General features: G+C 47.0%; 1 protein-coding gene across 3 annotated transcripts in view; it reads right to left on the bottom strand.

Annotated features, from left to right (window-relative positions):
• Positions 1–13,957: 13,957 nt before the first annotated feature.
• LOC133418301 (NACHT, LRR and PYD domains-containing protein 12-like) overlaps positions 13,958–20,788 on the bottom strand; it is a 135,922-nt gene continuing 129,091 nt past the window's right edge. For all 3 annotated transcript variants that reach the window (XM_061706860.1, XM_061706861.1, XM_061706862.1), the window contains 2 exons: positions 17,058–17,231; positions 13,958–15,376 (listed from right to left, as the gene is read on the bottom strand). In XM_061706860.1, coding sequence (XP_061562844.1) covers positions 15,367–15,376; positions 17,058–17,231 — 184 coding nt within the window. In that variant the 3' untranslated portion in view covers positions 13,958–15,366. The remainder of the gene's footprint in view (positions 15,377–17,057; positions 17,232–20,788) is intronic.

Below are 20,788 nucleotides of genomic sequence, written 5' to 3'. Positions count from 1 at the left end.
TTTGGTGCTGGTTTGATGCTGGTTTGGTGCTGGTTTGGTGCTGGTTTGGTGCTGGTTTGAAGCTGGTTTGATGCTGGTTTGGTGCTGGTTTGGTGCTGGTTTGGTGCTGGTTTGGTGCTGGTTTGGTGCTGGTTTGGTGCTGGTTTGATGCTGGTTTGGTGCTGGTTTGGTGCTGGTTTGAAGCTGGTTTGGTGCTGGTTTGGTGCTGGTTTGGTGCTGGTTTGGTGCTGGTTTGGTGCTGGTTTGGTGCTGGTTTGGTGCTGGTTTGAAGCTGGTTTGAAGCTGGTTTGGTGCTGGTTTGGTGCTGGTTTGGTGCTGGTTTGGTGCTGGTTTGAAGCTGGTTTGAAGCTGGTTTGGTGCTGGTTTGGTGCTGGTTTGGTGCTGGTTTGATGCTGGTTTGATGCTGGTTTGGTGCTGGTTTGGTTTGGTGCTGGTTTGGTGCTGGTTTGGTGCTGGTTTGGTGCTGGTTTGGTGCTGGTTTGGTGCTGGTTTGATGCTGGTTTGAAGCTGGTTTGGTGCTGGTTTGATGCTGGTTTGATGCTGGTTTGGTGCTGGTTTGGTGCTGGTTTGGTGCTGGTTTGGTTTGGTGCTGGTTTGGTGCTGGTTTGATGCTGGTTTGATGCTGGTTTGATGCTGGTTTGAAGCTGGTTTGGTGCTGGTTTGGTGCTGGTTTGGTGCTGGTTTGGTGCTGGTTTGGTGCTGGTTTGAAGCTGGTTTGAAGCTGGTTTGGTGCTGGTTTGGTGCTGGTTTGGTGCTGGTTTGGTGCTGGTTTGGTGCTGGTTTGGTGCTGGTTTGGTGCTGGTTTGATGCTGGTTTGATGCTGGTTTGAAGCTGGTTTGGTGCTGGTTTGGTGATGGTTTGGTGCTGGTTTGGTGCTGGTTTGGTGCTGGTTTGAAGCTGGTTTGGTGCTGGTTTGATGCTGGTTTGGTGCTGGTTTGGTGCTGGTTTGAAGCTGGTTTGGTGCTGGTTTGGTGCTGGTTTGGTGCTGGTTTGGTGCTGGTTTGGTGCTGGTTTGGTGCTGGTTTGGTGCTGGTTTGGTGCTGGTTTGAAGCTGGTTTGGTGCTGGTGTGATGCTGGTTTGGTGCTGGTTTGGTGCTGGTTTGAAGCTGGTTTGGTGCTGGTTTGGTGCTGGTTTGGTGCTGGTTTGGTGCTGGTTTGGTGCTGGTTTGGTGCTGGTTTGGTGCTGGTTTGAAGCTGGTTTGAAGCTGGTTTGGTGCTGGTTTGATGCTGGTTTGATGCTGGTTTGGTGCTGGTTTGGTGCTGGTTTGGTTTGGGGCTGGTTTGGTTTGATGCTGGTTTGGTGCTGGTTTGAAGCTGGTTTGGTGCTGGTTTGGTGCTGGTTTGGTGCTGGTTTGATGCTGGTTTGGTGCTGGTTTGGTTTGGTGCTGGTTTGATGCTGGTTTGGTTTGATGCTGGTTTGGTGCTGGTTTGGTGCTGGTTTGGTGCTGGTTTGGTGCTGGTTTGGTTTGGGGCTGGTTTGGTTTGATGCTGGTTTGGTGCTGGTTTGAAGCTGGTTTGGTGCTGGTTTGGTGCTGGTTTGGTGCTGGTTTGATGCTGGTTTGGTGCTGGTTTGGTTTGGTGCTGGTTTGATGCTGGTTTGGTTTGATGCTGGTTTGGTGCTGGTTTGAAGCTGGTTTGGTGCTGGTGTGATGCTGGTTTGGTGCTGGTTTGGTGCTGGTTTGGTGCTGGTTTGGTGCTGGTTTGGTGCTGGTTTGGTGCTGGTTTGGTGCTGGTTTGAAGCTGGTTTGAAGCTGGTTTGGTGCTGGTTTGGTGCTGGTTTGGTGCTGGTTTGGTGCTGGTTTGGTGCTGGTTTGATGCTGGTTTGGTTTGATGCTGGTTTGGTTTGATGCTGGTTTGATGCTGGTTTGGTTTGGTGCTGGTTTGATGCTGGTTTGATGCTGGTTTGATGCTGGTTTGGTGCTGGTTTGATGCTGGTTTGGTTTAATGCTGGTTTGATGCTGGTTTGGTGCTGGTTTGATGCTGGTTTGATGCTGGTTTAATGCTGGTTTGGTGCTGGTTTGGTGCTGGTTTGGTGCTGGTTTGGTTTGATGCTGGTTTGATGCTGGTTTGATGCTGGTTTGGTGCTGGTTTGGTTTAATGCTGGTTTGATGCTGGTTTGGTGCTGGTTTGATGCTGGTTTGGTTTGATGCTGGTTTGGTGCTGGTTTGATGCTGGTTTAATGCTGGTTTGATGCTGGTTTGATGCTGGTTTGATGCTGGTTTGATGCTGGTTTGGTTTGATGCTGGTTTGGTTTGATGCTGGTTTGGTGCTGGTTTGATGCTGGTTTGGTTTAATGCTGGTTTGATGCTGGTTTGGTGCTGGTTTGATTCTGGTTTATTGCTGGTTTGGTGCTGGTTTGGTGCTGGTTTGGTGCTGGTTTGATTCTGGTTTAATGCTGGTTTGGTGCTGGTTTGGTGCTGGTTTGGTGCTGGTTTGATGCTGGTTTGGTGCTGGTTTGATTCTGGTTTAATGCTGGTTTGATGCTGGTTTGATGCTGGTTTGGTGCTGGTTTGGTGCTGGTTTGATGCTGGTTTGATGCTGGTTTGGTGCTGGTTTGATGCTGGTTTGGTTTGATGCTGGTTTGATGCCGGTTTGATGCCGGTTTGATGCTGGTTTGATGCTGGTTTGATGCTGGTTTGGTGCTTGTTTGATGCTGGTTTGATGCTGGTTTGATGCTGGTTTGATGCTGGTTTGATGCTGGTTTGGTGCTTGTTTGATGCTGGTTTGATGCTGGTTTGATGCTGGTTTGATGCTGGTTTGATGCTGGTTTGATGCTGGTTTGATGCTGGTTTGATGCTGGTTTGGTGCTGGTTTGGTTTGATGCTGGTTTGGTGCTGGTTTGATGCTGGTTTGATGCTGGTTTGATGCTGGTTTGATGCTGGTTTGGTTTGATGCTGGTTTGGTGCTGGTTTGATGCTGGTTTGATGCTGGTTTGGTGCTGGTTTGATGCTGGTTTGATGCTGGTTTGATGCTGGTTTGATGCTGGTTTGGTGCTGGTTTGGTTTGGTGCCGGTTTGGTGCTGGTTTGATGCTGGTTTGGTGCTGGTTTGGTGCTGGTTTGGTGCTGGTTTGGTTTGGTGCCGGTTTGGTGCTGGTTTGATGCTGGTTTGATGCTGGTTTGATGCTGGTTTGGTTTGATGCTGGTTTGATGCTGGTTTGGTGCTGGTTTGATGCTGGTTTGATGCTGGTTTGGTGCTGGTTTGATGCTGGTTTGGTGCTGGTTTGATGCTGGTTTGATGCTGGTTTGGTGCTGGTTTGATGCTGGTTTGATGCTGGTTTGGTGCTGGTTTGGTGCTGGTTTGATGCTGGTTTGGTGCTGGTTTGGTTTGGTGCCGGTTTGGTGCCGGTTTGGTGCTGGTTTGATGCTGGTTTGGTTTGATGCTGGTTTGATGCTGGTTTGATGCTGGTTTGATGCTGGTTTGATGCTGGTTTGATGCTGGTTTGGTTTGGTGCCGGTTTGGTGCTGGTTTGGTTTGATGCTGGTTTGGTGCTGGTTTGATGCTGGTTTGATGCTGGTTTGGTGCTGGTTTGATGCTGGTTTGATGCTGGTTTGATGCTGGTTTGATGCTGGTTTGGTGCTGGTTTGGTTTGGTGCCGGTTTGGTGCTGGTTTGATGCTGGTTTGGTGCTGGTTTGGTGCTGGTTTGGTGCTGGTTTGGTTTGGTGCTGGTTTGGTTTGATGCTGGTTTGGTGCTGGTTTGGTGCTGGTTTGGTGCTGGTTTGATGCTGGTTTGATGCTGGTTTGATGCTGGTTTGGTGCTGGTTTGGTTTGGTGCTGGTTTGGTGCTGGTTTGATGCTGGTTTGGTGCTGGTTTGGTGCTGGTTTGGTGCTGGTTTGATGCTGGTTTGGTGCTGGTTTGAAGCTGGTTTGGTGCTGGTTTGATGCTGGTTTGGTGCTGGTTTGGTGCTGGTTTGGTGCTGGTTTGATGCTGGTTTGGTGCTGGTTTGGTGCTGGTTTGATGCTGGTTTGGTTTGATGCTGGTTTGATGCTGGTTTGGTGCTGGTTTGGTTTGATGCTGGTTTGGTGCTGGTTTGGTTTGATGCTGGTTTGGTGCTGGTTTGATGCTGGTTTGGTTTGATGCTGGTTTGGTGCTGGTTTAATGCTGGTTTGATGCTGGTTTAATGCTGGTTTGATGCTGGTTTGATGCTGGTTTGGTGCTGGTTTGGTTTGATGCTGGTTTGATGCTGGTGCTGGTTTAATGCTGGTTTGATGCTGGTTTGATGCTGGTTTGGTGCTGGTTTGGTTTGGTGCTGGTTTGGTGCTGGTTTGATGCTGGTTTGGTGCTGGTTTGGTGCTGGTTTGGTGCTGGTTTGATGCTGGTTTGATGCTGGTTGATGCTGGTTTGGTGCTGGTTTGGTGCTGGTTTGGTGCTGGTTTGGTGCTGGTTTGGTGCTGGTTTGGTTTGATGCTGGTTTGGTGCTGGTTTGAAGCTGGTTTGATGCTGGTTTGGTGCTGGTTTGGTGCTGGTTTGGTTTGATGCTGGTTTGGTGCTGGTTTGATGCTGGTTTGGTGCTGGTTTGGTGCTGGTTTGATGCTGGTTTGATGCTGGTTTGATGCTGGTTTGGTGCTGGTTTGAAGCTGGTTTGAAGCTGGTTTGATGCTGGTTTGGTGCTGGTTTGGTGCTGGTTTGATGCTGGTTTGAAGCTGGTTTGATGCTGGTTTGGTGCTGGTTTGGTGCTGGTTTGATGCTGGTTTGGTGCTGGTTTGATGCTGGTTTGATGCTGGTTTGATGCTGGTTTGATGCTGGTTTGGTGCTGGTTTGATGCTGGTTTGATGCTGGTTTGGTGCTGGTTTGATGCTGGTTTGGTGCTGGTTTGGTGCTGGTTTGGTGCTGGTTTGATGCTGGTTTGATGCTGGTTTGATGCTGGTTTGGTGCTGGTTTGATGCTGGTTTGATGCTGGTTTGATGCTGGTTTGAAGCTGGTTTGATGCTGGTTTGATGCTGGTTTGATGCTGGTTTGGTGCTGGTTTGATCCAGAGAGGCCAGGATGAAACAGACGCAGCGTTATTCCTGGCAGGTCAGAGCAGGACCAGAGGATGGAGGGACTTGGCTGGAATCCAGTCGTCTCATTTCATTTATTCTTTTTAACTTCATGCAGCAGCACGGGTTGTTAGATTCTCTTCACGGCTGGTATCCTTAGGCTCCGCAGAGGGAACCAGCCAACACTGACAGGCTCTTCGGGAGGACAGATTCAACCAGTTTACCTCCTCCCCCCGACCTCACACCACTCCCTCATACCCCGCTGGGTGCATGGCCTCCCCCAGGGTCATTAAAACACATCCAAACACACCTGTATTAGGTCATTCAAAGGTCATAACCCCCGCAGAACAGCTCCTCCACCGTCTGGTACGCATCCATCATCCTCATTAACAATCCAATTAACAGCCCCCCCCATTCCTCCATCAACAAAAACACTGAAAAACATGGAAATCCTCACATTTTAAACGCTACAATCAGAGATCAAAGTCCATTTCAACTATTGATCAACAAGTGTTGAACATTTGTGTTGATGTGTTTGAATTCAATCCAGTTCATCTATGTTGGCTTAAAGCAGCTCGTTTGCAGGACGGATAGTGAAGAGGTAATGTATCTATTTTTGGCTAAACAATATAATATGATGATGTTGAAAATCACTAAGTTCAACTTGGTTTTATTAAGTTGTTTCAGCGAGATAATGCTCCTACAAACTCATACGCTCTGCACCTTTTTCCTTTCACGTTTTTTAGAGGGACTTCATGATAAATTAGTAGTCCAACATACTTACTGACAAAATAAAAAATACTTTATAACCTGTGAATAACTGAATGTTTTGCAGATCAGCCCTGCACAATTTTACAGTTCTCAGGAAAAAATACTAGAAATGTTCTATACATTTTCTTTGCATTGTGTAATGAAGCTCTTGGTGGCTCAGGAAAAGTAGCCAACGATATGGGGTGTCTAGTCAGGACACGGGAGGCAGGGGAAACCTTTAGACGGTTTATTTGCGGCTTTATGGTACAGAACAGGCAACTGGACTTTGCATCGGTGTGTGTGTGGTCTAAATGAAGGAATAAAGGAAATAACATTATAATCTAAATAGACTCTACTGGTAAACAACTAAAATAGGCCAAACTAACTAGTGATTTATGGCAAGAACAACGATTAAAGCTAAATAAATGGGACAGGTAAAGGAAACAATCATTCTATACAGACTAATGGTAAATTATCACATACATAACTGCTAGACTTAAAACAGTAACATACAAGCACTAACAGTCACTAAATATCCTAAATACAACCAACTAAACACTTACTTGTAGTCATGAACGCACACAAACTGGGAAATCAACTCTAAAGGATGCTTAAGTGTAAAGTCAGTGTCTCAGTCTGTCTGCTACTTCTCCTGAAATGCAGCAGAGGTGAGGTGAAGAGAGCAGACATGCCCAGACATGTTGAGGGCAAAGGGCGAGCACAGGTAGGAGAGAGGGAGCAGGCCACACGCAAGGGGGGGGGGAGAGTGGGGTGCAGGAGCCCAGCTCCCTGAGCCTTTTGCACAGCCGCCCCCTAATTCACTGTGTGAATTAGTTTCCTGAAAGGCTCAGCTGTCCGTGGGGGCTGCTGTCGGGACGTCCTCTGGTAGGGCTGGTAACTCGATGAGCTTGGCCACTGGCCTGGTGTAGGTCCTCTCGTTAACCTTCACCTCAGCGGTCCGGACCTTCCCATCAGCACTCCTGATGATCTTGGTGACCCGTCCTATGGGCCACATGGCTCGAGGTAGCCGCTGGTCTACCAACATCACCACCGTACCGACGGTGAGGTTCTCTGTGTCCCGCGCCCACTTCTGTCTCAACTGCAAGGAAGGTAAATAGTTCCGCAGGAAATGGGTCCAGAACTGGTCGGCTAACACCTGACTGTGCCGCCACCTTTTCCGACTTAGGATTTCGGATTGGGGGTACACCACCAGAGGGAGTGAAGAATCGGGCCGCCCCATGAGGAGGTAGTTGGGGGTTACCGGATCCACATCGGCTACATCAGTTGAAACGTAGCCCAGCGGCTTAGAATTGAGGATACCCTCGACTTCGATCAGGACAGTCCTCAAGACTTCTTCAGTCACCGTCTGTGCTCCCAGGGTAACGTAGAGTGCAGCCTTGATGGATCGGACTTCCCGCTCCCAGGTCCCGCCAAAGTGAGGTGCGTTTGGTGGGTTGAACTGGAAGCGGATCTGATGCTTAGCCAGCTGGCTCTGCAATTCTTCGCTCATTACCTGGAAACTCGCTCTGAGCTCGGACTCTCCTCCACGAAAGTTGGCCCCTCGGTCGGAGAGAAGCTCGAAGGGTGTTCCTCGTCGGGCCACAAACCGTCTGAGAGACAGAAGGAAGGAGTCTGTATCCATGTTTTGTAGTACGTCTACATGGACACACCTGGTGGTCATGCACTTGTAAACTATACCCCATCTCTTTTCTGTACCCCGACCTCGCTTGACCTGAAACGGGCCAAAGCAATCCACCCCTGTCGAGTAGAATGGAGGCTTCATGAGGCGGAGGCGACAAGGAGGTAGGTCAGCCATCTTGGGAATAGTCGGTTTCGCTCTCCACTTCTGGCATTCTGGGCAGGATCTCTGATGGCGGCGCACAGCCTCGCGACCTCGGAGGATCCAGAACTTGCGTCGCAGTTCTGCGAAGACCCTTTCGGCTCTGGAATGGAGTGTCCTGTTGTCATACTGCTGTATGATTAGCTTGGTGACAGGGTGCTTGGGTTCTAGCACGATAGGGTGTACAGCGTCTTCCTCCAGGCTGGTAGAACGGCGCAACCTTCCACCCACACGGATGAGGCCTTTAGAAGCATCATACTCCGGCGCAAGTGCCAGGAGCCGACTGTTGGATGGAACAGCTTTCCCCTTCTGGAGGCACTGGATGTCTTCTGGGAAACTATCGGATTGCGCTCTCTGTAGGATCCGGAGTTCTGCTTCTGCGTAGTCATCAGGACTAGGAACACTGGACGGCGAGGCCGCCCCGTGCAGTGACCTACTTGTTGCTTCAAGGAGCTCTTCGAAGGTGGAGTGGTCTTTGACAGCTGGAATCTCTGGAGCAGGGGTAGTTGATGTGAGACCACAGAACACAGTCTTCTTCATCTCTGTCTCGTCCGGAACCTCCACAATAGCAGGTGAGGACGGCCAACTGTTGTGTGGTTGTTGAAGGAAGGCAGGCCCATGACTGAACTGATTTGGCTTGGCCAGATCTGCCAGGGTCATTCCTCTGGTGATGGGATCTGCCGGGTTATTCTGTGTCTCCACGTACCTCCATGATTGGAGGTCTGTCAGCTCTTGGATTTCAGTTACACGGGTGGTCTCTGCCTCCAACAGGTCCACTGCGTGCTTGTCCTGTCTGGATCTGGTCACTAACCTCTCACTCTTGAAAGGTAGTGTATCCAACTGTTGCAACCGGTCCATTTGAGGAAACAGCTCAGCAGAAGGTGAGGAAATGGTGAACAAGCACTGTGTGGTTGGAAGCTGTTGCTGCAAGTACCTCGCTGGACCTTGGAGTGTCCAGCCTAGGTTAGTCTTGATGGCCACCGGGCCACCAGGGGGGCCCAGGCGCACTGGCTCAGTTGGGATGATTAGATCGGCATGATCCGACCCAATCAAGAGGGTTGGCTGAGCTCCGTTGATGGGCGGGATCGCCAAGCCTCGTAGGTGACGATACTTCTTCTGGAGCTGAGAAACTGGGTAGCTGTACTGAGACAGGCCAAGGTGGTCACCTGTGAAGGCACCTTGTATGGGGAACCTCTTACTTGGTTGGGACGTTGGTGAAATGGTGAAGGAGACTCTTGAACCTGATAGTGTCTTGATATCCTGGCGGATGGTACGGAGAGTCAGGTCTTCTGCTTGACCTTGTATTCCCAGGCGTCGTGCTGCTGAGGAAAGCAGGATGGTCCTCTCCGAACCGTCATCCAATACTGCATGTGTGTCGAACACTCTGTCCTTGTAGTGCAGGTTAACTCGGACGATCTTGAGAAGCACTTGGCTATATCCATTTGGCTGATCCAGGTAGTGAGTCTCAGCTGTCGATGTGAGGGTTGGCTCATTCTCACTCCTCTGGTTGACCTCGTGCAGAACGGACAGGTGTTTGGACTTACAAAGTCGACACGGCTTCTTCAGGTCACAGGCAGAAGCTAGGTGAGAACGACCGCATCTCCAGCACCTTCTCTTGGCTTTGATCCAGTCCACTATTTCCTCTTTGGTCAGCTTAGCGAAGCGCTCACATTGGCTGAGGTAATGTTCTGAATCACAGTAAGGGCAGTAAATCTTACCCTTACCTTGGGGAGGGACTGCTCTGCTGGGCTCGTCAGAAAGAAGGTCTTTGGAGCTGTCTGTCCCATGCATGACTGTAGTCACCTTTCCCTTGGACATGTACTGTTTGGAGTCCTTCCTGTCCTTCTCGCTGTTATCCTGAATGGATGGCTCAATATCCAGGCATCTGACCTCTGCCTTCAGCCACTCCGAGAAGTCAGTGAGTGACAGCTTCATAGTATCCGGGTCCTTTCTGTACTGTTGACGATGGAACCTCTCTTGCTGGTGCTTGGGGAGCCTGCTGAGGAGGCGTTTCACGTTTGAACCGCAGTGAAGTTCCTCATGGCCTTCGCCTCGGAGAGTCTTCAGCATCCCAACCAGGGACTGCACTCTGATGGAAAACTCGTCGAGAGCCTTATCGTCTCTGATGGGTGGTAGACGTTCCATGTCCTCTATCTCCTTCAGTGCAAACTGATATGGGCGTCCGTAGCGCTCATCCAGAGCCTTCAGGGCTTCAGAGTAAGGCATACTCGACTCTGCGTAAGCTAACACCAGGCGGTGGGCCTGTGGCACCTTAACGTGCTTCAACAGGATGGCATACTTATAATGTTCAGACTGTGAAGGATGCAGGAGGGTGCGGAGTGAAAGTCGCAGCTCTACGTATTGAGCCCGATCTTCCTTGTTGAAGTCTGGAAAGGTTGGGCCTTCCACATTGGGAGGTGCCTGCTGATACGCTGTGGGGATATAAGGATAGGGGTTCCACTGGTAATGGTAGGGGGGATGGGCCATGTAAGGAGGCTGATGAGTAGCAGGATGCTGTGCAGGCTGGTATGCGGGTGAGGACGTCACACGCGCTGGAGAGGGGTATCCAGGCTGTAGCACTGGCGGAGCAACTGGTCGGAGGTAAGGCAGATGAGCGGTTTGAGCTGGAGGTGGGTACCTTAGGTGAGACTCCTTACTTGGTTCGTTCTTGGTAGGTAAGGTGCCATCGTCGGTGCCATCTGGGATAGGGTAGGCCGACAGTGAGCTAGCTGGTGAATCAGTTCTTGACCGGCCCACTGTCTGCTGGGGACCTTGAGGTGGCCCATCGGGATGGCTGGGCTGACGATACGACGCTAGATCATGTTCACTCTCCTGCTTGACCCCCCTAAGGTTATGGTGTGGGTCAAGCGTGTGCTGAGGAGGGTGAGTGGCTCGACTAAGAGGCGGGGGTAATGTCCACTGTTGCTCCTGGAGCTTCAACACTCCTAGCCGGTGAGTCAGTTCTGCAGCTACGTTTAACTGGTCCTCAGTCTGGTAATGGTGAGGGGCACGTGCAGTGGAAAACTGTGGTTCACCTCTTCTGTCTGGGTGGGGTTGGCGGAGAGGTGTCTGATGCCGTGATGACCTCCTTGATGAATGGGCTGAGGGCATGGGGGTACGTTGCTGCAGAATGGTCTCCAAAAGCTCGGTTTGCCTTTTGGCGGTCTCACTCTGTTGACGTGCTGTCTCCAAAGCCTGCTGGACAATGGCTTCATGCACATTCTGGGTAGAGGAGGTGGATGAAGTGCTTCTAGCTGGACTGAGCTGCCTTCTCTCCTCTTCATGCCTGTGCATCTGCTCTGTTCCATGCCGGCCTGTATATTCTACATGATAGTCGTCTAGGTATCTTGGGCGCTGTGTTGTGCGTTTGGGGCGCACAGATGATGAAGCCTTGGGACTGGTTTCCTCTTTACTGGTTGCCATATCGTTGACTCAATCCGGCTCGAAGGACCATAAATTGTAATGAAGCTCTTGGTGGCTCAGGAAAAGTAGCCAACGATATGGGGTGTCTAGTCAGGACACGGGAGGCAGGGGAAACCTTTAGACGGTTTATTTGCGGCTTTATGGTACAGAACAGGCAACTGGACTTTGCATCGGTGTGTGTGTGGTCTAAATGAAGGAATAAAGGAAATAACATTATAATCTAAATAGACTCTACTGGTAAACAACTAAAATAGGCCAAACTAACTAGTGATTTATGGCAAGAACAACGATTAAAGCTAAATAAATGGGACAGGTAAAGGAAACAATCATTCTATACAGACTAATGGTAAATTATCACATACATAACTGCTAGACTTAAAACAGTAACATACAAGCACTAACAGTCACTAAATATCCTAAATACAACCAACTAAACACTTACTTGTAGTCATGAACGCACACAAACTGGGAAATCAACTCTAAAGGATGCTTAAGTGTAAAGTCAGTGTCTCAGTCTGTCTGCTACTTCTCCTGAAATGCAGCAGAGGTTAGGTGAAGAGAGCAGACATGCCCAGACATGTTGAGGGCAAAGGGCGAGCACAGGTAGGAGAGAGGGAGCAGGCCACACGCAAGGGGGGGGGGAGAGTGGGGTGCAGGAGCCCAGCTCCCTGAGCCTTTTGCACACATTGCATTATTTCCTCTGTAGTGCTGTAATTCTAGTCAATTGTATTATTATTTTATAAAGCTTCCTCATTGTGAATTACACAATTTTATGATCACTATTAATATTCTATGTGTCTGTTGTTGATATTGTCAGTAATTTTAGAATTACCAAAACCCAAAACGAATGTATGTGAACACATTCTAATTTTGATTCTTATTGAACATAGAATTCTACATTTACATTTGTATCATAACAATTCTGTCTCTTGTTTCATCAGGAATCTGCTGTTCGTGAGAAACCTCCACCTCTGCATCATCAGAGTTTGAACCACCGCAAAGACAGAACCCCCACGCAGCATATATATCATATGCAGTATATGCATATATATATATGATATATATATATCGCCAGTTTGTGCTCTGGCAGCTCGGTGTTTGGAAAATAAGAGACACCTTTCCAGACCTAATTGGACAGTAAACTGGTTTCAGGGCTCGCCGTCTTCTGTAGAATGGAACCTTTATGAGGATTACTGCAAATATTTTGATATTGTTTTTTTTGTTCCATTTTTTCCTGTACAGTTGGTTTGTGTGTGTTTAAAATAAAGATATTTGTGCAAAACAAGACAGACTTTTATTTACACACCTTTCAGAAAATAGAAACATTCTTGAACTTTGTCATTTGCACAGTGACAGCAGTTATCCCGTACATGACAGGCCCTGCCCCTTCTCAACCTTTCCCCGACCCTGAACCAACCTGGGACTGCTGATTGGGCCGGAGCTTCGGGAGTTGGTGCTGGCCTGCGGTCCCCACCCCTGGTCATCCCGTTGCTGCTTCCACCTGCCTGTGCCCCCCCCCTTTGGTCATCCCGTTGCTGCTTCCACCTGCCTGTGCCCCCCCCCTTTGGTCATCCCGTTGCTGCTTCCACCTGCCTGTGCCCCCCCCCCTTTGGTCATCCTGTTGCTGCTTCCACCTGCCTGCAGTCCCCACCCCTGGTCATCCTGCTGCTGCTTCCACCTGCCTGCAGTCCCCACCCCTGGTCATCCCGTTGCTGCTTCCACCTGCCTGCTGTGCTGCTGACGTCCCCGACTCCCCCATTCTGGCCCTCGGCAGGAGGGTCCCCCCTTATGATCTAGGTCCTGGTCCAGGTTTCTTCCCTCCTAAAGGGGAGTTTTTCTTGCCACTGTTTGGCTTAAGGTTTTTCTCCCACTATGGGAGTTTTTACCTGCCATTGTTTATGTAATAATTGCTCGATGGTTCATGTTCATGTTATGGGTTTCTAAAAAGTGTCTGGAGACACTTTTGTATAATTTCTATATAAATAAAATTGAATTGATAAATTACTGTGAATAAAGTAATCTGTATCACAGTAGGAGTAATGAATAACAACTGTATGACAGTTGGATAAGTTACTGTAAATAAGGGAGTGTGATGTATGTATAAGTGTAAATAAAGTAGTAGAAAAATAAACTAAAAATAATGAACTGATAATAAAAACTGAACTATGAATCAGTGTAAGAGGTTACTGTAAATAAATACAATGACGATAGTAGCAGCAGACAGTATGGGTGGGGGTAAAGGTAAAGCTGTGGTTGTGTGTAGTTAGACAGTCAGAGTGAGATTATGGATTTACACACATGTCCATGTACAAACATACACAAGGCATGATCCTTTTTCGCCTCCTCCGATAAAACTAGTATTTTCTTGTGTTTTTCCGCTGCTTGGGCCATGACACCAGCTTCTGCTGAGCTCTGCGCTCCACGTCCCGCCCAGCTTTGGTCTCCACTACGAATGTGGAAGGAGGGGGAAGTGACGTATGCCGTAAAGCAGTCAAAGCTGTAAAAATGTGTAGTTTTTTAGTGTGGAAGGGTTCCTACCATGCTCCTCAAAGTTACATAGTGCCAGTGAAGGAGATACAGACCCCTCAGACCAGGACAGAGGTTCATTAAACCTGTTGGAAGTTGATGTTCCATCACAATGATGATGATGAAATATTAGATTAAGCTGGAAAAGTTACATAGTGCTGCTTTAAGATTTTTGGGTTCTTTCTTCATATCTGACGCATATTCAAGTGTTTTGTGCAGTTTGTGATAAAATGAGAGTGTAATCTATGTCAGTATTATAATAAATAAAAGAAAGAGTGTGAAATGATCTCTCTTATGAGATAAAAGTCAGATTTGTGCTGATGGTGAACAAGAGAATAAAAAGTTCCTTGTGATGGTCGGAGCTGCTCCTGGTACTGAGACTAATCACAGACAAACACGTATTAACCACAGTAAACTGAACAAGAGAAAAGATCCAAGTTTTACTGAAGAATTTTGACTTTCTTTGAAGTGTTAAAAATCATCTTAATATCCAGAAATCATTCACAATATTTACTGGAACAAACTCTGAGGAACATTAATTGACCAAGTCAAGTTCATTTGTGTTTCGTGTTTCATGAACAAACGCTGTTATTTTCAGTCTCTCTCTTCATCAGTGACGTGGAGAAAAACTTTAAAAACCTGACGAAGCTGAAAACACGAGAACAACAAAAGGAAAACTTGGAAGGAAACGGAAACATGTAAATAAAAAGAAAACACCGGGGGAGCCACGTGACTCGGTGGAGGAGACGGCTGCTAGCTGAGCAGCTCTGCCGTGGCAGCGTAGACATTTATCTGTCAGTACTTTAGTAGTAGGCACCTCCGTACTAGAACTCATCCAGACTTTAGACAAAGTGCTTGCTTGTCGAATGAACCTCAAGTTCAAATTAAAGCTGCAAGCAGCGATGAACGGGCCCTTGCACCCTTGTGCAGGTTCAGGCTGCAGTGGAAGCTTGAATGACTTGCATGTAGATTATTCAGGCGTGGACATTTAGCGGATGAAACCACCCACAACTCTCTATATCAAACCATTCAAAAGTTATGGCAGAAAGTAGGAAATATCAGATAATCAGATGAAGGGGAGGCGCGCTTTTTGGCATCTATCGTCGCCACGGTAACGCTTTTGACTGGGAAAAGTAATGCATGTCGTCGCAGGATGGAGACGCACATTTTGATGTATAACACACCTGGGTGCACGTTACGGTTCGGGCGTATTAACGGCCGAGGGAATGGCATAAATTTCACCAAAATTACACAATTCATTAAAAATCCCGACTTCCTGTTGGATTTTCCGGCATGGCGCCAAGAGACTTTTCTGTAAGTTGTGACATGATACAGGTGTACCGATTTTCGTGCATGTACGTCAAACCGTATTGTGGGGCTTGAGGCACAAAGTTTTCTAGGGGGCGCTGTTGAGCCGTTAGGCCACGCCCATTAATGCAAACCATTAAAAATCACATTTTTCACAACGTCTGGCTTGGTGCAAAATTTGGTGACTTTTAGGGCACGTTTAGGGGGAAAAAAGACCCTAATTTCGTCGGAAAAATAAAAAAAAATTCCTACAGATACAATAGGGCCTTCACACTGTCAGTGCTCGGGCCCTAATTAAATGCTGCATTTTGATGTACTGGATTTTAACAAGAATATAATAACAATAAAGGCTTTTTTACTTAACATGAAATACATGAATATATGAGAAGTTTGTAGAATGCTGGAATTCAGAAACTATATACATCTTCATCTTCATCATCATCTTCATCACGGCCCAGTCAGAGTCTGTCCACACAAACTGGTGCTGCTTCAACTCTGAGGACGATCAGGACACAACTCGTCCGTCCTGGACTCTCTCATCATCTCCACCTGTAGAGGGAAGAAGAAAGAAGAGAGCAGATAAAGGAGTGTTTGCAGAGATCCCTCCATCAGCTGTAGAGGAAGAAGAAAGAAGAGAGCAGATAAAGGAGTGTTTGCAGAGATCCCTCCATCAGCTGTAGAGGAAGAAGAAAGAAGAGAGCAGATAAAGGAGTGTTTGCAGAGATCCCTCCATCAGCTGTAGAGGAAGAAGAAAGAAGAGAGCAGATAAAGGAGTGTTTGCAGAGATCCCTCCATCAGCTGTAGAGGAAGAAGAAATAAGAGAGCAGATAAAGGAGTGTTTGCAGAGATCCCTCCATCAGCTGTAGAGGAAGAAGAGAGCAGATAAAGGAGTGTTTGCAGAGATCCCTCCATCAGCTGTAGAGGAAGAAGAAATAAGAGAGCAGATAAAGGAGTGTTTGCAGAGATCCCTCCATCAGCTGTAGAGAAAGAAGAGAGCAAATAAAGGAGTGTTAGCAGAGATCCCTCCATCAGCTGTAGAGGAAGAACAAAGAAGAGAGCAGATAAAGGAGTTTTTGCAGAGATCCCTCCATCAGCTGTAGAGGAAGAACAAAGAAGAGAGCAGATAAAAGAGTGTTTGCAGAGATCCCTCCATCAGTTGTAGATGAAGAAGAAAGAAGAGAGCAGATAAAGGAGTGTTTGCAGAGATCCCTCCATCAGCTGTAGAGGAAGAAGTAAGAAGAGAGCAGATAAAGGAGTGTTTGCAGAGATCCCTCCATCAGCTGTAGAGGAAGAAGAAAGAAGAGAGCAGATAAAGGAGTGTTTGCAGATATCCCTCCATCAACTGTAGAGGGAAGAAGAAAGAAGAGAGCAGATAAAGGAGTGTTAGCAGAGATCCCCCCATCAGCTGTAGAGAAAGAAGAGAGCAGATAAAGGAGTGTTTGCAGAGATCCCTCCATCAGCTGTAGAGGAGAAGAAAGAAGAGCGCAGATAAAGGAGTGTTTGCAGAGATCCCTCCATCACCTGTAGAGGGAAGAAGAAAGAAGAGAGCAGATAAAGGAGTGTTTGCAGAGATCCCTCCATCAGCTGTAGAGGAAGAAGAAAGAAGAGAGCAGATAAAGGAGTGTTTGCAGAGATCCCTCCATCAGCTGTAGAGGAAGAAGAAAGAAGAGAGCAGATAAAGGAGTGTTTGAAGAGATCCCTCCATCAGCTGTAGAGGAAGGAGAAAGAAGAGAGCAGATAAAGGAGTGTTTTTGCAGAGATCCCTCCATCAGCTGTAGAGGAAGAAGAAAGAAGAGAGCAGATAAAGGAGTGTTCGCAGAGATCCCTCCATCAGCTGTAGAGGAAGAACAAAAAAGAGAGCAGATAGAGGAGTGTCTACAGAGATCCCTCCATCAGCACATCCAGGACTTCAGAGTTCAGAGCTGCAGTGGAGCAGCTGTGTGTCTGAACATCCTGGAAGAACGTCAGCTGGAATACTCCTTTATTTCTGGACACGTGAACACCAGCACAACACTGGTCTACAACAAACATCTGGACCCTCTGATTGGCCGACTGCTGTCTCTGTGTTTATGTCCAATCCTGCAGCCTGTCATCCTCCTCCTCTCACAGCTTCATGAGGAAAGCAGCTGCTGAGAAGCTGCAGTTTCACTGGAAACACTGATCTTTGATACCAACTGGTTTTAGTAGAAAGCTGCTGGAAGAAGCAGAACCGAGTCCAACCTCCACTGACCTGAGAGTCTGCAGCTGGTAGTCTGGACTCTCCACCAGATCAGAAAGCTGCTTCACATCTGCAGCCTGCAGGTTGTTGCTGCTCAGGTCCAGATGTTTCAGATGGGAGGGGTTGGACTTCAGAGCTGAGACCAGAGAAGAACAGCTGATCTCTGACAACCTGCACCTCACCAATCTGAATAAAGAATACAAGATACATTACAATTCAGCATCATCTTCATCATTCTAAATGCTCCATACAGATGAGAATTAGAAAGGTGATGGACTTTATGAAGGCTGATGTTCATATTGATGTCACACATGTGATCAATAGTCTGTGTATATTTCTCTTCAGTATTATTGACTTGATGATCAGAAAAGTCTGAGTTTGTGCTGATTTCAATAAAGTCAGTGATGAGGACGACAGTCTAGACCATGTAAAGTGTATGTGTATCTATATTTAGTTTTACACTCTGAAAACCATAAAAAGACATTGGCCGGGTTTCCCAGATCAGTTAAGTAGTTCTTAACAGCGAAAGACTTCTTTCAAACCTTCTTAAGAAGCCTGTGAAAGAAAATCGCGTTTCCCAGAGTTGCTCTTAGATTAAGTATCTCTTTCATTAAGAAGGAAATGAAAGATGCTGCTGACCCAGTCTTTACAACCATCTTAGTGAACAAAGACTCACAGATCCAGCCGCGTCAGGCAAATCAATATCACACCAAGCAATGAGATATTAAAACAATGCAGCCCGCGCAGATTTTGATCTATTTTATACTTTAGATTTATATTGTTTAGCATTCATTGGTGACAGCAAAGGGGGGAAAAAAAGAAAAATAAGGAATAACAAGTGTGTTCCTGTAGCCTATATGCTTTATGCGCACAAATAAAACGATCATCATGAATATCATTTATTTGATAATTTGGCTGCTATACAGCATGTTCTCTCTGCAAATCAACCAAACCAAAGAACTGTTTATATGAACGCATTCGTGCGTCAGCACTTCAGTCCCCTGGACGTGCTATCGGACCGGGCTGTCCAGGCAGCCGTGACACTGATCCTCCTGCACCGTGTCCGAGCCTGAGCGCACCTACACCTGTGTGATGACAGGGAAGCAGCAGCTGATGAACGGGATCCTTTGATGAATCATTCATTACAGTCTCAAATATAATCAATGGTGTCGGTTTATATTAAAGAATCTTTTTGCCCAGAAGAAAAAAGAGCGAAGACAACGACCCATAACTATTTTCTTCTCTTGAAAAAAACACACCTGCACCGCAGGCTTTAGGATAAAAAGACGCGAGTCGGGATGCAGCAGCATCAAGAGCAGTGGAATACGTGCGAGGCGGTGCTGATCTCCGCAATTAGAAGCCTCTATAATTGTAAAAAGAATTTCACTTATCACGGGTTCTTTTTGGAACATAACCCCTGCGAAAAACCAGGGATTGCTGTAATTCCACGCTGCGATTTGCGAAACTCGCCTTCTCTTGGCTCTTGACCGTCATGTTTTTGAACGCACACACACGCCCACCACGTTTCCTCCCGGTCTCTGCGTGTGGGGAAAAAAAGCCTCACTGCAGCCAGAAATAACGGAGTAACGCACCGTTTGGATGAAATAGGGTCATTGAATTATATTTATCAGAATCAGAATCAGAATCAGAATCAGCTTTATTGGCCAGGTTCGAACATTGTCCAACAAGGAATTTGATTCGGTTATTTCGCTCTTTGGTAGTAAAAAAAATAAACAATAAACAAATAAACAATAAACAAATGTGGTATTACTATATACATATAAACATTTTAACATTTTAAGGTGCAGCAGTTTGAGGTAGTGATAAAAAGAAGGATAGTTCTGAATAAAAATAAGAATAAGTATAGTATAACCTATATACAATTTTAACAGACAAATTATACAAAAAATACAAAAAATTATACAAAAGGAAGTACAAGAGTGAGAGGTGCAGCAGAGTGAGGCAGACATGATTATTAAAGAGGGTGCTGGATGATTTTTATTGCACGTGTTTGGTTACTCTGAGACTTATTGTTTGTGGGAGTTCATCAGAGCAACCGCTTGCGGGAAGAAACTGTCTTTGTGTCTGGAGGTTCTGGCGCACAGAGCTCTGTAGCGCCGTCCAGAGGGGAGGAGTTGGAACAGGCGGTGTCCCGGGTGTGAGGGGTCTGCAGAGATTCGACCTGCCCGTTTCCTGGTCCTGGACCGGTACAGGTCGTCGATAGATGGGAGGTTAGTCCCAACTATCCTCTCTGCAGACCTGATTGTCCGTTGCATCTTATCATCTTAATTTTTCATTATAACGCACAGGCAGCAGGGAATTAGTGCGTTGGTAGCAGTGCTGCGTGTGAAAATGCGCTGATAGTGATCGGTGATCAATTTGCCTGGCATCGATTGATTTGGTTTCAGAACCGGACAGCTGCTCCAAAGAGCTTCTGAAAGAGCGAAACTAAAGAACGGTGTTAAGAAGTCATCTGGGACAGTGATTCTTAACCATAGGGCCGCGGCCCACACTTGGGCCGCGAGCGCCATCTAGTGGGCCGCCAAAAAAAATCAGTTTTGTACGTGTGGGCCGCGGGGGCCGCGGGACTGCATAGCAACTCCCGACCAAATGAGGAGAAGACACTCAGCTAGCTGTACGTGTAATAGTAAGAGAAATGGTGTGTATTTATAGAGAAAATCCTTCATTTTGCACAGAGTAGGTTTAGATCCGTCAGGATCAGGGATCGATTAATTGGGTCTGCGCCCAGAGCGAGCGAGCGCGGCGTGATCATTTATCCTGACGCGTCCCCGCGGCCGGGGAGGTCGGTGCCGCTCGGGCGGCGGCTCCGTCGTCACTGCTGAAGGATTGTACATGTAGATGCGTGGGCTGACGTGTCTGCTGGACTGGACTGTTGTTCGGGCTCGCAAAAGCATCGGAAATTGACTCGGCTGCAGCGGCCAGGGAGCTGCGGTGCTGGCTCTGCCCGCTCAGGCTCGGATGAAACCCGACACGCGCAGTCCTGACAACTTATTAATGTAAATAAAACTTAGTAAGTTACTTAGTAAGTAATTAGCTTGACTCTTACAGAGATGAGAAGCCTAACAGGTGGAAAGGGAAGTTCAACCCAGAATGGACAGATTAATCCTGGTTCAGTCTTCCCACTGGGACAAAACCAGTGTCTCATACGTTCAGAGACCGTGGCGTTCAAAGTGCGAAAGTGAAACGCCACTGAAACAAAACACAAAGTTTTTCATCAAACATATCCACTCAAGTCTGAACTGAAGTCACAGAAAATAAGCTGACCATCTTAAACATGTTTGGGTCCAGATACAGCTGTGAAGCAGCTTTCTCCACAATGAACATAATTAAAACTAAATATCATTCCAGGCTCATCAATGAGCACCTTCTCATGCATATGAGAACCTGACACCATCCAGCCCAGATTTAAAGTTCTGACAGGAGAAATTAGAGCTCAGTTCTCTCACTGAACGACAGAAAGTGGGGGCATAAGATTAAGGGGAAGAAAGAAAAACTGCAAAACTGTTTAATTGTTAAGATGTGTTTATATTCATTTATTATAAAACTGTGTTGAGACAATTAACAAAGAAAAGGGGAAATTCAAACTGCTGGTAAAGAAATAAAATAAGATAGCATTTGAAAAATAAAATAAAATCTATTTTATTTTTAAGAGAAAAAAATGTGTAATTGAAGTTACACATGTTAATGGGCAAATATGTACTTTTTTAATATAACAGTCAGGT

The sequence above is a fragment of the Cololabis saira genome, chromosome 18, assembly GCF_033807715.1.
Source record: "Cololabis saira isolate AMF1-May2022 chromosome 18, fColSai1.1, whole genome shotgun sequence".
Taxonomy (NCBI): domain Eukaryota; kingdom Metazoa; phylum Chordata; class Actinopteri; order Beloniformes; family Belonidae; genus Cololabis; species Cololabis saira.
Note: the sequence above shows the minus strand (reverse complement) of the source record. Positions and strands in the feature narration are given on the sequence as shown.